Source organism: Chlorocebus sabaeus, chromosome 6 (assembly GCF_047675955.1).
Source record: "Chlorocebus sabaeus isolate Y175 chromosome 6, mChlSab1.0.hap1, whole genome shotgun sequence".
Taxonomy (NCBI): domain Eukaryota; kingdom Metazoa; phylum Chordata; class Mammalia; order Primates; family Cercopithecidae; genus Chlorocebus; species Chlorocebus sabaeus.
The window spans coordinates 18,088,698-18,105,353 of NC_132909.1; the positions used below are offsets into that span (position 1 = coordinate 18,088,698).

General features: G+C 49.9%; 1 protein-coding gene and 1 non-coding gene across 4 annotated transcripts in view; one reads left to right on the forward strand and one right to left on the reverse strand.

Annotated features, from left to right (window-relative positions):
- AXL (AXL receptor tyrosine kinase) overlaps window positions 1–16,656 on the reverse strand; it is a 42,449-nt gene that overhangs the window by 2,875 nt on the left and 22,918 nt on the right. For 2 of the 3 annotated variants that reach the window (XM_007996887.3, XM_007996886.3), the window contains 9 exons: window positions 15,613–15,745; window positions 14,923–15,014; window positions 11,102–11,197; window positions 10,892–10,969; window positions 6,854–6,946; window positions 6,328–6,449; window positions 5,564–5,673; window positions 2,633–2,792; window positions 1,591–1,727 (listed from right to left, as the gene is read on the reverse strand). In XM_007996887.3, the coding sequence (XP_007995078.2) occupies window positions 1,591–1,727; window positions 2,633–2,792; window positions 5,564–5,673; window positions 6,328–6,449; window positions 6,854–6,946; window positions 10,892–10,969; window positions 11,102–11,197; window positions 14,923–15,014; window positions 15,613–15,745 (1,021 nt within the window). Of the gene's footprint in view, window positions 1–1,590; window positions 1,728–2,632; window positions 2,793–5,563; window positions 5,674–6,327; window positions 6,450–6,853; window positions 6,947–10,891; window positions 10,970–11,101; window positions 11,198–14,922; window positions 15,015–15,612; window positions 15,797–16,656 lie in introns of all 3 variants that reach the window. The other variant, XM_007996884.3, reaches the window with a different exon arrangement.
- On the forward strand, window positions 16,347–16,419 carry TRNAK-UUU (transfer RNA lysine (anticodon UUU)). The gene has a single exon. It is a non-coding gene; the product is annotated as a tRNA-Lys (tRNA).

The following is a 16,656-nucleotide window of genomic DNA, read 5'->3' on the forward strand; positions in this document are numbered from 1 at the left end:
ATTAGAGATCCTGAACCAAAATCACTCTGATAAGCTGTTCCCAATATCCAACTTTCAGAAACCATGGGAGATAATAAATGTTTGTTGTTTTAAACTACTCGATGTGGGGATATAGATAATAAACACACCAGCTGTGCAACCTTTGACAAATAAATCGCCCTCCCAGACTGGGCACAGTGACTCACGCCTGTAATCCCAGCACTCTGGGAGGCTGGGGTGGGTGGATGATGACGTAAGGATATCAAGACAATCCTGGCTAATGCAGTGAAATCCCATCGCCACTAAAAATACAAAAAAAAAAAAAAAAAAAAAAAAAAATTAGCTGGGCGTGGTGGCATGTGCCTGTAGTCCCAGCTACTTGGGAGGCTGAGGCAAGAGAATCGCTTGAACCTGGGAGGTTGCAGTGAGCCAAGATCAAGCCATTGCACCCCAGCCTGGGCGACAGAGCGAGACTCGAATAAATAAATAAAAATAAATTACCCTCCCTGTAGGACTGGGTTTTCTCATCTGCAAAATGGGAATCGTAATGATACCTCTCTACACCATATGGCTGTGGTAAGGACCAAATGATCTAACACATGCCAGGCACCTAAAACAGTGCCTTCTAGTCAGTTCTATAAAAATATTAACTGTTGGCCAGGCACGGTGGCTCAAGCCTGTAATCCCAGCACTTTGGGAGGCCGAGACGGGCGGATCACGAGGTCAGGAGATCGAGACCATCCTGGCTAACACAGTGAAACCCCATCTGTAGTAAAAAATACAAAAAACTAGCCAGGCGAGGTGGCGGGCGCCTGTAGTCCCAGCTACTCGGGAGGCTGAGGCAGGAGAATGGCGTGAATCTGGGTGGCAGAGCTTGTAGTGAGCTGAGATCCGGCCACTGCACTCCAGCCTGGGCAACAGAGCGAGACTCTGTCTCAAAAAAAAAAAAAAAAAAATTAACTGTTATTTTTACTCCTCTCAGCTCTTGGAGTACCCAAGGTGGACTGAGGAGTCTAAAGCCCCAGGCTGTCTCCTCCTGACCCAACCAGCCTCCTCTCTTTACCCTCAAAGTGCTGGCTAAATGTCACGGCCTTCTCCGCATGCGCTAATATTGCAGAGTTTGATAAGCATTCCCTAAAGGATCCTGCAAACATCTCAGAGGAGACCTGAGTCTGGAGAAGGTCAATAAAACAAACTGGAGGGTTTTGCAGAGAGTCTGGGTGTTGAGGAGCAGGTGGGGGAAGCATGGTGTGCTCAGGAGTCTGGAATGAGAAGTCTCTGGGAGTGCATGTTCCAACGGCAGGGCCGCCAGGTTAAGACTGTGCTGTTCTTCACTACGCAAGGATACCTGGCTTGGGGGTGGGGAGCCAGGGGACTGATTCAGCCCACATTCCAGACACAGACAAAGGAGGAAAGGGTGCCTTTGGCTGACTTGCACCCCACTGGCCAGTGGTGGCCCTACTCAGAGCATTGGTGAGGGGCAAGTGGGTCATTCAGCATTCTCACGGATTCTGTCCGGGTTATAGAGAGTACTAGACCTGTGAGGGCCATGTGGGGGTAGTCAGGGGTTTGGAAGGAATTCTGGGTTGGGGGAAACCTAAGGGTCCTCACAGTCCATCCAGACAGTCCGCAGGCTGCTTCAGGCGATTTCCCTGGCGCAGATAGTCATAAATCTCGCTGTTCTCCACGCCTGGATATGGGGTTTGGCCTCTTGTGGCAATCTCCCACATTGTCACCCCGAAGGACCACTGTGAGAGGGAGAGAGGAGGGAATTAGAGGTCTCTCCTGCAGAGAATCACCCGCCCCAATACCCAGGTTCATGGGTACACCCACACTTATGTACGCATGTTCACAACCATCTTCTGGGAGCGTCACAAGTATTCACAGAAACATAATACTTTAGCTGGGTGCAGTGGCTCACGCCTGTAATCCCAGCACTTTGGGAGGCTGAGGTGGGTGGACCGCCTGAGGTCAGGAGTTTGAGACCAGCCTGGCCAATATAGTGAAACCCCATCTCTACTAAAAATTCAAAAATTAGCCAGGCGTGGTGGTGGGCGCCTGTAATCCTAGCTACTCGGGAGACTATGGCAGGATAATCGCTTCAACCCGGGAGGCAGAGGTTGCAGGGAGCCGAGATCATCATGCCACCGCACTCCAGCCTGGGTGACAGCATGAGACTCCATGTCAAAAAAAGAAAAAAAAAAGAAAAGAAAAGAAAAAAAATATATATATGTAAAGTATTTGACACAGGTATACACATGAATAAGTAACTTTTGTGGATGCATACACATGCTCACCATCACACGCATATACACACTTCATGGACACATGAGCTCATGTGCCACTCTGCACACCCTGGCTGTCCACATTCTACGAGTGTGTGCACATGCACACATAATCACTGCAGCTTCTTCTAAACTGTCTGCACTGCTACCATGCACACGTGGGCCTGTATTTATCCTGGGCATGTATACACCACTGTTCAGAGATGCCCACCATACTCCAAGACATGCCTAGCCCATGTAGACAAGCCCCTGCAAAGGGAAGCCCACATGTCCCTGTGACCTTTGCAGCCACAGCCGCCCAGGCATAGTGTGTGATGGTCAGGCCATGCCCTCCCATGGCTCCCCACTCTTGGTGGAGATGCACGTACCACATCACTCTTGCTCGTGTAGACACGGTCAGCTAGACTCTCAATGGCAATCCACTTGACTGGCATCTTGGCGATACGTCCCTGGCGGTAGTAGTCCCCATTGTAGATCTTCTTGGAGAGCCCGAAGTCCGCCACACACACGGACATGTTCTCATTCAGCCTGTTTGGATTGGGGAAAGGAACAGGGTCAGGGCATCAGTCACCTCCACCAGGAAGCCTGCCCCGGCTCTCAGACACATCTGCACCTCCTCCCCTCACTGTCCTGGCTGCAGGGTGGGGATATGTCTCCCAAATCTTCACCCCATTCCAGAAGGGAACTGCTTTACTTCTTGTTCACTCTGTCAAATGAGGATGGGACAAAGGGCTTCCTCAGGCCTTCCCAACTTTGGCTCTTTGCTAGATTCTAAGGTCCTTCCTTGGGTTTGATTCCTTGATGAAAAAACTTTTTTTTTTTTCTTGAAGTATACTGTACATACGGAAATGTGCACAAGTCGTAAGTGAGCAGCTCACTGAATTTTCACACACACACCCATGTAACCAGCACCCAGATTAAAAAACAGAACATGGCTGGGCACGGTGGCTCAAGCCTGTAATCCCAGCACTTTGGGAGGCCAAGGCAGGTGGACCACTTGAGGTCAGGAGTTCGAGACCAGCCTGGCCAACATGGTGAAACTGTTGTCTCTACTAAAAGTACAAAAATTAGCCAGGTGTGGTGGTGCACACCTGAAATCCCAGCTACTTGGGAGGCTGAAGCAAGAGAATCAGTTGAACCCAGTAGGTGGAAGTTGCAGTGAACTGAGATCGTGCCACTGCACTCCAGCCTAGGCAACAGAGCAAGCGAGACTCTGTCTCAAAAAAAAAAAAAAAAAAAAATGGCCAGGCACAGTGGCTCAAGTCTGTAATTTCAGCACCTTGGGAGGCCAAGGTGGGAGGATTACTTGAGGCTAGGAGTTCAAGACCAGCCTGGAAAACAAAACAAGACCCTGTCTCTACAAAAAAATTTAAAAATTAGCTGGACATGGTGGCACATGTCTGTAGTCCCAGCTACTTAGGAGGCTGAGGCAGAAAGATAGCTTGAACCAGTAGTTGGAGGCTACAGTGAGCTATGATCATGCCACTGCACCCCACGCTAAAGGACAGAGTAACACTGTCAAAACAAAAAAGAAAAGAAAGAAAGGGAAAGAAAGAGAGGGAGGGAGGGAGGAAGGAAGGAAGGAAGGAAGGAAGGAAGGAAGGAAGGAAGGAAGGAAGGAAGGAAGGAAGGAAGGAAGGAAGGAAGGAAGGAGAAAGAAAAGAAAGGAAGGAAGGAAGGAAAGGGAAAGAAAGAAAGAAAGAAAAGAAAAGAGGAAAGAAAAAGAAAATCCATGGGACAGGACGTTCATACGATGGAATACCATACCACACAGCAAAGAAAAAGAGCAAACTACTCCTACACAGATTCATCTCAAAAACATCATGCTGAGCCATAGAAGCCAGACACAAAGCAGTACAAACTGCATGATCCCATTTGTATGACTTTTCAGAACAGGCGAAACTAGCACTGAGCAGTCAGGATAGTGGGCACCACTTGGCGGTAGTGATTGGGAAGAGGAAGAGGCATGAAGGAGCCTGCTGGGGCTAAGAAATATTCTTTACCTTGATCTAGTGGTTACATGGGTCTATACCCATAAAAATTCATCGAGCTGAGCTTGCACATATACAATGTGTATATTTTAGTGTATGGAAAATACACACCAATTTTTTTGGAGATGGAGTCTTGCTCTGTTGCCCAGGCAGTAATGAAGTAATAGCATCATGGCTCACTTCAGCCTCAACCTCCTGGGCTCAAGCAATCCTCCCACCTCAGCCTCCCAAGTAGCTGGGACCACAGGCGTACACCACCATGCCCAGATAATTTATTTTTTGTAGAGGCAGGGTTCACTATGTTGCCCAGGCTAGTCTTGAACTCCTGGGTACAAGTGATCCTCCTGCCTCAGCCTCCCAAAGGGCTGGGATTATAGGTGTGAGCACCTGGCTCGGCACCTGGCCGAGACTAATATTCTAACTCTGTGGTTCCATTCCCTCCACCCTCTACCCTCCCCTTACCCTCTATTATGGCTTTTGGGGGATTTATTGTTCTTTTTTTCTTTTCTTTTTTTTTTTTTAGATGGTGTCTAACTGTTGTTACCCAGGCTGGTCTCAAGGCTCAAGCAATCCTTCCACTTCAGCCTTGGGAATGGCTGGGATTACAGGTTACTATTTTCTTTTTTCTTTCTTTCTTTTTTTTTGAGACAGAGTCTCGTTCTGTCACCCAGGCTGGAGTGCAGTGATGTGGTCTTGGCTCATTGCAACCTCTGCCTCCCGGGTTCAAGCAATTCTAGTGTTGGGATTACAGGCACACACCACCACACCCGGCTGAATTTTGTATTTTTAGTAGAGAGGGGGTTTTGCCAAGGCTGGTCTCGAACTCCTGGCCTGAAGTGATCCACCCGCTTCGGACTCCCAAAGTGCTGGGATTATAGGCTTGAGCCACCGCGCCCTGTCTGGCATGTTTTCTGCTTGTCCATTGGTGGGGAGTTTGGTTTCTTTATACAGTGTGGCCGCTTCCAAAGGGCAGCCCCAGGCAAGACACCCAGCATGGGGCGGGACAGAGATGGGGCTCACATGTCCCCACCCCCATTGGTCACCTCAGCCCCTTTGCTCACCTCATGCTGTGCACTGAGCCCACCTTCTGGTCTCTTCCCTCTCCGCATCCAAATGTTCCTTCCAGATCTCAGTTCAGGACCCACCTCCTCCAGGAAGCCTTCCTAGACCACCTTACTGACTTTCCTGGTCCTGAGTTCTGACCTGCCTTTCGTGGGTATGTAGCCCCGCTTCCATCCTAAAAAGGAGGGAGGGAGCTCCCTCAGGGAGTGTGGGAGCAGCGTGGGGGTGTCCCTGAAAGGCACTCACATGCAGTTCCTGGCCGCCAGGTCCCGGTGTATGAATCTCTTGGTACTCAGATATTCCATGCCACTGGCGATATCCGCCATGAACTTCACTAGCATCTGAGTGGGCAGGTACTGGGGAGCCAAGTCAGGTGGGAGGAGAGGTCAACAGAGTCCCTGATGTGATCCCTCCTCCCTCTATCCCTTTGTGCATGCCTAGCTCTGCCCGAATTGGTTTCCCATGGCCCTGACAATTCAACCCAACCCCTCTCCATGGCCTGCAAGGTCCTATAAACTTGCTCCAGCCTTCCCTTCGGACTTGATCGCCTATGTTCTTGCCCTTGACTGACACTCCCCAGACTCCCCTCTGGTCTTCAGACAAACAATGATCATTCCCACCTCCGAGCCTTTGCCTATGCTGTGCGCTCTGTTGGGATTGCTTCCTGCCCAGATCTCCAGACATCCCCCCAGCCCCGATCTCCAGACATCCCCCCAGCCCCAACTCCTTCACAGTCGCCTCCTCAGCAAGATCTTCCACGTCCACCCAAATTCACTGCCTGGCCTCCTTATCATCCATCCTAGTGTATTTCCTTCCTAGCACTGGAACACTTAAATCATCTCGCTCAGGTATTTACTAGCTTGTTTATTGTCTGCCCCTCCCCTGCTGGAAGACATGCTCCAGGAGAGTAAGCTCCTGGTCACCATGGTCTTCCCAGGGTCTGAGCAGCCCTGGGTACCTGATAGATACTCAGTTAATATTTGTAGACTGGATGACTAAATGCCCCTTACCACTGGCTGGTCCCCAAGCCGGGAATAGAGGAGGAAGCTGTGTAGGTCTCCATGCTTCATGAAAGGTAAGATGACCACAGGTGCTGGAAAGCTCTCTCGTTCAGAACCCTGGAAACAGACACCTGAGCCCCCCAGATAGCCCTGTCACTCCTACTGGGCAGAAGGGGAAGCCAAGCCCCCCTCCCAGCCAGCCTCCAGCGTCGCCTTCTCACTCCCCATCCAATCTGGCCACCATATTGTCTAGGGGGTAGTGGCGGTGGCAAGGACCGAGCTGCAGAGAAGCCGTTTCCAGCAGAGTTCCCAGGGACGTTTCCGGAGCCCTCCTGGGGACCTCAGCTATTTCTGGGACTGGTCAGAGGTCACATTCCAAGCTGAGGGAGAGTAGGAGGGGGAAGCTTGCTGACCCTGAAGGAGCGGGGAGCAGGAAGCCTGGAAGTTTGATCTTCCCATGGCCAGAAGAAGGGGTCTTCCCTCTGCTATGGCCCCCATGGGGCCTGTAGACCCCTTGAATCTGCTCCTCTCTCACCGATGAGCCTCATGACATTGGGATGGTCGAATTCCTTCATGCAGACTGCTTCACTCAGGAAATCCTCCAGCTCTGACCTTGTGCAGATGGCAACTTGAGGGAGAGAGAAAGGTGGGTGTGGTGGAGGGGAGGAGAGGGAGGACTCTCCCTCCACCTCCTCTCCATCATCATCATCATCATGATCATCATGATCACTCATCTTCATCACACATGATTAGTAAGTACCAGGTGCCGTACTCAGCACTTTATGTGTGTGTGTATATATATATAGAGAGAGAGAGAGTGGGTTTTTTTGTTTGTTTGTTTTGTTTTGTTTTTGAGATGGAGTCTCACTCTGTCGCCCAGGCTGGAGTGCAGTGGTTCGATCTCAGCTCACTGCAAACTCCGCCTCTCGGATTCAAGCAATTCTCCTGCCTCAGCCTCCTGAGTAGCTGGGACTACAGGTGCATGCCACCACCCCTGGCTAATTTTTTGTATTTTTAGTAGAGACGGAGTTTCACCGTGTTAGCCAGGATAGTCTCAATCTCCTGACCTCGTGATCCGCCCGCCTCGGCCTCCCAAAGTGCTGGGATTACAGGAGTGAGCCACTGCGATTGGCCAACTTTGTATATATTTACTCATTTAATCTTCTCAGGTGCTACTATTATCATTCCCATTTTATTGTTTTGTTTTTTGTTTTTGAGACAGGGTCTTGTGCTGTCACCCAGGATGGATGTGATCACAGCAATCACAGCTCACTGTGGGTTCAAACTCCTAGGCTTGCCTTCCTGAGTAGCTGGGACCACAGGCACGCACCACCATCCCGGATATACATACATACATACATATATATATATTTTATACATACATATATAATATATATATTTATACACACCTATATAATACATATTTATACATACATATATAATACATATTTATACATACATATATATATTTTTTATATATATATATATTTTTTTTTTTGGTATGGAGTTTCGCCCTTGTCCCCCAGGCTTGAGTGCAGTGGCGCAATCTTGGCTCACTGCAACCTCTGCCTCCCCAGTTCAAGAGATTCTCATGCCTCAGCCTCCCAAGTAGCTGGGATTACAGGCATGCACCACCACGCCTGGCTAATTTTTGTATTTTTAGTAGAGATGGGGTTTTACCATGTTGGTCAGGCTGGTCTCAAACTCCCCACTTCAAGTGATCTGCCTACCTTGGCCTCCCAAAGTGCTAGGATTTCAGGTGTTAGCCACCATGCCCGGCCAATTTTTTAAGAGAGGGAGTCTTGCTATGTTGTCCAGGCTGGTCTCAAACTCCTAACCTCAAGTGATCCTTCCATCTCGGCCTCCCAAAGCACTGCGATTACAGGCATGAACCACTGTGCCTGGCCTATCTCTACTTTAAAGATGAAGAAAGCAAGACACAAAAAGGTTACAGAGTCTGCCTAAGGGAACGAACACACGGCTTGGAGGTGGAAGAGGCAGATCTCAAACCCGGGCAGTCTGGCTCCAGGGTCCACTTGTTCACAACCACCCAGGCTGCTTCCTAGTACTTCCCTACCTGCCCTGGGGACCCATACAAGTATCATCCCATTTAACAGTTCAGAACACTGTGGCTCACAGAGGCAAAATGACTTGCCCAAGGTTGCACCGCTGGGATTCAGACCCAGGCCAAGACTATAACCAGTGAGAGGTTGTGTGGGAAGGATCGCTTGAGCCTCAGAGGTTGAGACTACAGTGAGCTGTGATCCTGCCACAGCACTCCAGCCGGAGCAACGAGTAAGACTCTGTCTCAAAAAACAAAAAACGTAGGCCAAGTGTGGTAGCTCATACCTGTAACCCCAACACTTTAGAAGGCTGAGGTGGGTGGATCACGAGGTCAAGAGATCGAGACCATCCTGGCCAATATGGTGAAACCCCGTCTCTACTAAAAATACAAAAATTAGCTGGGCGTGGTGGCGTACACCTGTAGTCCCAGCTACTTGGGAGGCTGAGGCAGGCGAATGGCGTGAACCCGGGAGGCGGAGGTTGCAGTGAGCCGAGATCATGCCACTGCACTCCGGCCTGGTGACAGAGTGAGACTCTGTCTCAAAAAACAAAAACGAAAAAACAAAAAACGTAAACCTGAGGCTGGGTGCAGTGGCTCACGGCTGTAATCCCAGCACTTTGGGAGGCCAAGGCAGGCAGATCACCTGAGGTCAGGAGTTCGAGACCAGCCTGGCCGACACAGTGAAACCCCGTCTTTACTAAAAATACAAAAATTAGCTAGGCGTGGTGGCGTGTGCCTGTAATCCAACTACTTGGGAGGCTGAGGAAGAAGAATCGCTTGAACTCAGGAGGGGGAGGTTGCAGTGAGCCGAGATCACGCCACTGCACTCCAGCCTGGACAGCAGAGTGAGACTCCTTCTCAAAACAAAACAAAGCAAAACAAACAAACAAACAAAAATAACCTGGTACACAGGAGGTGCTCAATAATGAATGAGTGGGTAATGACTTCATAGCCCAAGCTTTTAAGCCCTGTAGTTCCGAAAGGATCATTCTCTACTCACCCCCAGCCCCAATCTGAACCCCCTATGCTTCTCCTTCCCTGTGTGTGAAGAACTTAGCCCTGGACTTCCTCTGCTATGTAACCCTGAAATGGCTCCTGCCCTCTCTGATGATGTAAATACTATAGTCCTAGTCCACATTAACAAGCATGTCCTACTTGCCACCCTCAGCATGAAGTGCTTTGCCTCACAGCTTTGGAAGGTGGGGACATTAGGGTCCTTTTTTCCAGATGACAGGTGGGAGACTCAGAGAGGGAAAGTCATTTGCCTGAGATCGCATGGCTGGTAAATGATTCAGCCAGGTATTCCTCATTCTAGAGCTTCTCCTGCTCCACTATGTATCACAGCGGGCCAGCCCCTGAAAACTACATTTCCCTGGCTCCCTTTCCTGGTGGTTTCCTCTTGGGATTTGCCAATGGGAGGCAGGCCCTGATGGGAGACTGGCAGGTAGCGGGGAGGAAGGGAGAAGTCAGGGTATTTCACCATCTCTCTGCTTCTGGTATTCCCTTGGTGGTGGTTGTGTCTCCCGTGTGTGCATGTGTGTGTGTCAATTTTTTTTTTTTTTCAGACGGAGTCTTGCTCTGTCGCCCAGGCTGGAGTGCAGTGGCGCAATCTCGGCTCACTGTAAGCTCCGTCTCCAGGGTTCAAGCGATTCTCCTGCCTCAGCCTCCCGAGTAGCTGGGATTACAGGTGTGTGCCACCACGCCTGGCTAATTTTTGTATTTTTAGTAGAGGCGGAGTTTCACTATGTAGATCAGGCCAGCCACGAACTCCTGACCTCAGATGATCCACCTGCCTCAGCCTCCCAAAGTGCTGAGATTACAGACTTGAGCCACCACACCCAGCCATGTGTGTTTTATTTTTTTAAAACAAAGTCTCACTCTGTCACCCAGATTGGAGTGCAGTGGCATGATCATAGCTTACTGCAACCTCTGCCTCCCAGACTCAAGTGATTCTCCCACCTCAGCCTCCCAAGTAGCTGTGACTACAGGCATGTGCCACCATACCCAGCTAATTTTTTGTTATTGTTATTATTATTTTTTTCATAGAGATGTGGTTTCACCATATTGCCCAGGTTGGTCTCAAACTCCTGGACTCAAGCAATCTGCTGCCTCGGCCTCCCAAAGTGTTCTTCTGGGTTTTTAGCTCCCACAGAGCAACCTCCAACTTTGTGATACCAGCTCCTGCCTGGTGTCCCTAGCTGTGGATTCTGGTAACACCACTTGCTCCCTCTGTCCTTCAGGCCTAGGGGTGGAAGTGACTTCCTGTTGCTGCTCATCTCTGGTTTCCCTCCCTGCCCCCAGATGTTCCTTCAGCCCATTTCCTACCTTTATACTAATCTCCCCGTATTCAATTCCTTCTGTTGAAGTACCTGGCAGGGGCTCCATTGCCTATCTGGAAACACCAGAAGTTCTAGGCTGTGGCTAACTTGCTGTTAACTTTTCTACTCTCTTCTTTCTCAGGAGCATAGGGAAGGGGCTGGGGGTCCCACACATGTGCATATAACTCACTCTTCATCGTCTTCACAGCCACCTTGAGGATGGAGTCGTCCTGGTTGAGCTGGCCTTCCATCACGGCTCCAAACTCTCCTGTGGGGGGCCAGAGGGAGACACTGACCTCAGACGGCCCGTGGGGACTGTATTTCCTATAGTGGGGTGGGAGTGTGGAAGTGCAGGATCTCAGAAGTTCAGAAGGATGTGTGTATGCTGCAGGGGACTCACCTTCTCCCAGAGTCTTCCCCAGGGCCACCTTGTGCCGGTCCACCATCACATCCCGCAGCTTCTCCTTCAGCTCTTCACTGATGCCCAGGCTGTTCACTGCATGCAAGGTTGGGGTGGACAGAGCCATGGGGCAGGGCTGACATTCAGGTGACATTCACCCACCAGTAGGGATAGACCCATTATTGAAACACTGATATACTTCTGCACTGATTCAAAATTAACTACTGCCCTCAGCACCCGCCACTTCCACCCCAGCTCCTCCTCCTGACCCCCTGAACCTTCTCTCAAAGGGAACTAAAGGCGTAAAGCCTGGCCACACTCTTGCTCCAGTGGGCACCCTGATGTATCAATATTTCTGTATTCAAAAATAAAACTAGCTGGGCACAGTGGTTCATGCTTGTAATCCCAGCAATTTGGGAGGCCAAGGAAGGAGGACCACTTGAGGCCAGGAGTTGGAGATCAGCATGGGCAACATAGCCAGACCCCATCTCTAAAAAAAAGAAAAATTTTTTTTGGAAACAGAGTCTCACTCTGTCGCCTAGGCTAGAGTACAGTGGCACAATCTCAGCTCACTGCAACCTCCGCCTCCTGGGTTCAAGTGATTCTCCTGCCTCACCCTCCCGAGCAGCTGGGATTACAGGCGTGCGCCACCACACCCGGCAAATTTTTGTGTTTTTTTTTTTTAAATGTAGAGGTGGGGTTTTGCCATGTTGCCCACGCTGGTTTCAAACTCCTGGGCCTCAAAAGAAAACCTATGAGGCTTATTTAATTTTTTTTTTTTTTTTTTTTTTTTTGAGAGAGAGTCTCACTCTTGTTCTCCAAGCTAGAGTGCAGTGGTGCGATCTCGGCTCACTGCAACCTCCGCCTCCCAGGTTCAAGCGATTCTCTTTCCTCAGCCTCCCGAGTAGCTAGGATTACAGGCATGCACCACCACACCCAGCTAATTTTTGTATTTTAGTAGAAATGGGGTTTCACCATGTTGTCCAGGCTGGTCTCAAACTCCTGACCTCAAGCAATCTGCCCGCCTTGGCCTCCCAAAGCGGTGGGATTACAGGCGTGTGCCACCGCGCCCAGCCTGATAGATTTTTAAAACAAGAATATACAAGGTCCATCAGCTGTCAGAGTGATGGATGACATCATCCCACATCAGGGAGCCTCTGGAAAACTGCACTGAATGCTCGTGAGAGAATGAGAAAGCAGAAGAGCAAATAATGTCTTGGTAATAGTATGAAAATAGATTTGACCTTATGGTCCCCCTGCAAAAGTCTCGGGGACCACAGGGGATCAGGCTCACACCCTGAGAATGGCTGCTGTATGTTACTCAGTTAAATCACCGGAACATCGTTGCTTCTTCCTTCTCTTCTTAAATAAATGTCTTTCCCAGCCCTTTCCAAACATCCCCCTGGGGCCCTGGCGGCTTTCTCGTTGTGTGCTAGGAAGAGACCTAGCTCTTCCATTTTCTTTCTGAATTTCTGTTTCCCTAACTGAAAAATGAGCTCCTTTTTTTTTTTTGAGACAAAGTCTTGCTCTATCACCCAGGCTGGAGTGCGGTGGCCCGATCTCGGCTCACTGCAACCTCTGCCTCCCAGGTTCAAGCAATTCTCCTGCCTCGGCCTCCCAAGCAGCCGGGACTACAGACGTGCACCACCACACCTGGCTAATTTTTGATGGGGTTTCACCATGTTGGTCAGGCTGATCTTGAACTCCTGACCTCGTGATCTGTCCGCCTCGGCCTCCCAAAGTGCTGGGATTACAGGCATGAGCCACCGCACCTAGCCTGAGATTCTTTTTTTTTTTTCCTGAGACAGAGTCTCTCTCTATCGCCCACGCTGGAGTGCAGTGGCACCATCTCGGCTCACTGCAACCTCCACCTTCTGGATTCAAGTGATTCTCCTGCCTCAGCCTCCCGAGTAGCTGGGATTACAGATGTGCACCACCACATCTGGCTAATTTTTGTATTTTTAGTAGAGACAGGGTCTTGCCATGCTGGCCAGGCTGGTCTCGAACTCCTGACCTCAAGTGTCTGCCTGCCTAGACCTACCAAAGTGTTGGAATTACAGGCGTGAGCCACTGCGCCTAGCTGAAAGAAGAGATTTGACTGGGCCTCTGAGATCCCCTCCTTAGCTGAGACCTTCCATGACTTTCCAGTCTTCTAATGGAGAGTCTATAGTTCTAAGATTTTATTATTTCAAAAATATAAGGGTGTAGAGTATATGCATATAACTTTTCAGGCCAAGATCGATTCTATCTCTCTACCAATCTATAATTCCAAGAGGTAGTAGAGTGTGGCAGTGAAGAGTATAGACTTCAGGCTGGGCATGGTGGCTCATGCCTGTAATCCCAGCACTTTGGGAGGCCGAGGTGGGTGGATCATGGGGTCAGGAGTTCAAGACCAGCCTGGCAAATATGGTGAAACCCTGTCTCTACTAAAAGTACAAAAATTAGCCAGGCGTTTTGGCGTGTGCCTATAGTCCCAGCTACTCGGGAGGCTGAGACAGGAGAGTCACTTGAATCCAGGAGGCAGAGGTTGCAGTGAGCCGAGATCGTGCCACTGCACTTCAGCTTAGGTGACAGAACAAGATTCTGTCTAAAAAAAAAAAAGTATACACTTCAGAGCAAAAGTGCCTGGGTTCAAATTCCAGCTATCCAATTTACAAGCTGTGTGGCCTTGGGCAAGTGACTTAATCACTCTGCTCCAAAGCTGCCTCATCTGTGAAGTGAAGGTGATAAGAAACCCACCTCCAGTCAGGCGCGGTGGCTCACGCCTATTCTCCCAGCACTTTGGGAGGCCAAGGCAGGTTGATCACTTGAGACCAGGAATTCCAAGAACAGCCTGGCCGACAAAGACGGGGTTAGTAAAACCCCCTCTTTACTAAAAATGCAAAAATTAGCCAGGCGTGGTGCCATGCGCCTGTAATCCCAGCTACTCGGGAGGCTGAGGCATGAGAATTGCTTGAACCCGGGAGGTGGAGGTTGCAGTGAGCTGAGATTGAGATTGTGTCACTGTGCTCCAGCCTGGGTGACAGAGCGAGACTTTGTCTAAAAAAAAAAAGAAAAAAGAAACCCGTGTCCTTGGGTTGCTCTGAGGGTTAAATGGTACATGTAGAATGCTTAGAATGGAGCCTGCCACGTAGGTAGTGCTAGGGTTGCCTGTGATTATTATCACATCATCACCATCTAATCTCAACATTATTTCATCATCGTCATTTCTTCGTGATTGTCATTATCTTCATCATTATCATCATCATCGCATCTTCTAAGATCCAGTGGCTCTGAGGTTTGGTGTTTCTTTTCTTTCATTTATTTATTTTTTTTCTTTCTTGAGACAGGGTCTTGCTCTGTCACCCAGGCTGGAGTGCAGTGGTGTGATCATGGCTTACTGCAGCCTCGACCTCCCTGGGCTCAGGTGATCCTCCTACCTCAGCCTCCCGAGTATCTGGGACTATAGGGGAATGCCACCATACCTGGCTAATTTTTTTTTTTTTTGGTAGAAACAGGGTTTCGCCATGCTGCCCAGGCTGGTCTCGAACTCCTGGGCTCAAGTGATCCTCCCACCTTGGCCCCCCAAAGTGCTAGGATTACAGGCATGAGCCACCACACCTAGCCTTGGTGTTTCTAAGATTTACTGTGTCTAAGATTCTATTCCTTGAAAGTTCTTTGTGGTTCCACAAATCTGTTATTTCTAGGGGCTGTGATTCTGACATGCTAGTATCCCAAGGCCTTCAGAAACGTTTGGCTGACACATCTATAGAAGCCCAGCGGTCAGATTATCTATAGCCTTTAGCTCCAGGCCAGGGCAGTGGGGCACAGGGTTCACTTACAGGTAGCTTCAGTGGTCCGGCGACTGTAGGACTTGCGCACGCGGTACCTGACTACCAGTTCACCTCTTTCCACTGTTGGCTCGAACACTTCTCTGGGGGGGGCGGGGGAGTAGGTGAGGGCAAGGAAAAACCATGTGGAACCCCTCCCCAACCAGCAGTTGAGCAAGTACCATCTCAGCCTCAAGCCCTGCCTGCCCTCTCTGCTAGCATTTGCTGAGCATGTCTTGGACAGTTACCTTCTGCCTTCCGTTCACTCCACACACCCCCTTGCGCTCATTCTTTTTTTTGAAACAGGGTCTCACTCTGTCACCCAGGCTGGAGTGCAGTGGTGCGATCTCAGCTCACTGTAGCCTCCATCTCCTGGGTTCAAGTGATTTCTGTGCCTCAGCCTCCCAAGTAGCTGGGACCACAGGCGTGTGCCACCACGTCCTGCTAATTTTTGTATTTTTTAGTAGAGACAGGATTCGCCATGTTGGCCAGGCTGGTCTCAAACTCCTGACCTCAAGTGATCCACCCGCTTCAGCCTCCCAAAGTGCTGGGATTACAGGCGTGAGCCACCACGCCTGGCTTCCCTTGCCCTCATTCCAATTCTTGGTCATCACTCCTCCTGCACCAGCCTCCTCACTGGCCTCCCTGCCTCCAGCCTCTCCATCCCAGGCCACACAGCCTCCCCATGTGGTTCCAACTTACCCATAACGGGTCTCCTTCTTTCGCCGGTGGACAAGGAAGAGAGCCAAGATGAGGACACAGGCAGCGGCCACGACTGCTCCTAGCAGTATATACCACCAGGGCCACGAGAAGGCAGGAGCTGAAGTTTCCTTCACTATCGGGGGTACGAGGAACAGGTCATGGATGAGGCCTTGGATCCAGCTCTCTGGGACCCAAAGGGGTGATGTTGGAGGGAGGCAGAAGGCCTCAGTAAAGATGTGCACATACTTGATGAGGTGTGTGATGGATGCATTCACATATCTGAATAGGCTGGGCTGGACAGGGTATGCAATGGATGTGATACAAGTGCATGTTAAGGCAGGAGTGTGTGAAAGTTGTAGGATGGGTGAGTTGAGAGTGGGATGGAGGCCAGGTGCAGTGGCTCACGCCTGTTATCCCAACACTTTGGGAGGCCAAAGCGGGCGGGTTACTTGAGGCGAGGAGTTCAAGACCAGCCTGGCAGACATGGTGAAACCCTGTCTCTACTTAAAAGATATATATATATATATATATATATATATATATACAAAAATTAGCTGGGGTGCTGGTGCACACCTGTAATCCCAGCTACTCAGAAACTGAGGCAGGAGAATCGCTTGAATCTGGGAGGCAGAGGTTGCAGTGAGCCGAGATCGTGCCACTGCACTCCGCCTGGGTGACAGAGCGAGACTGTATCTCAAAAAAAAAAAAATAAAAAAAATAAAAAGAGAGAGAGTGCCAGCATAGCTCAGTTGGTAGAGCATCAGACTTTTAATCTGGTGGTCCAGGGTTCAAGTCCCTGTTTGGGCGTTTGTAGTTTTCCTTACTTTAAGCTACCACATATTACCCCACCAAGATCCAAAAAACAGAAGAGTGGAATGGATATTTGAGGAGTGTGCATTGAGTGTGGAATGGGAGAGAGAGATGTGTGGAACGGGTTATGAGTGTGCCAGGAGGGCTAGATGAACATGAGATGGGTGTGGAGAAGTCTCAAGTAGCATAGGTTAGTGTGAGAAATGAGATGATTGTGCAAGGAGGGTGGACTAG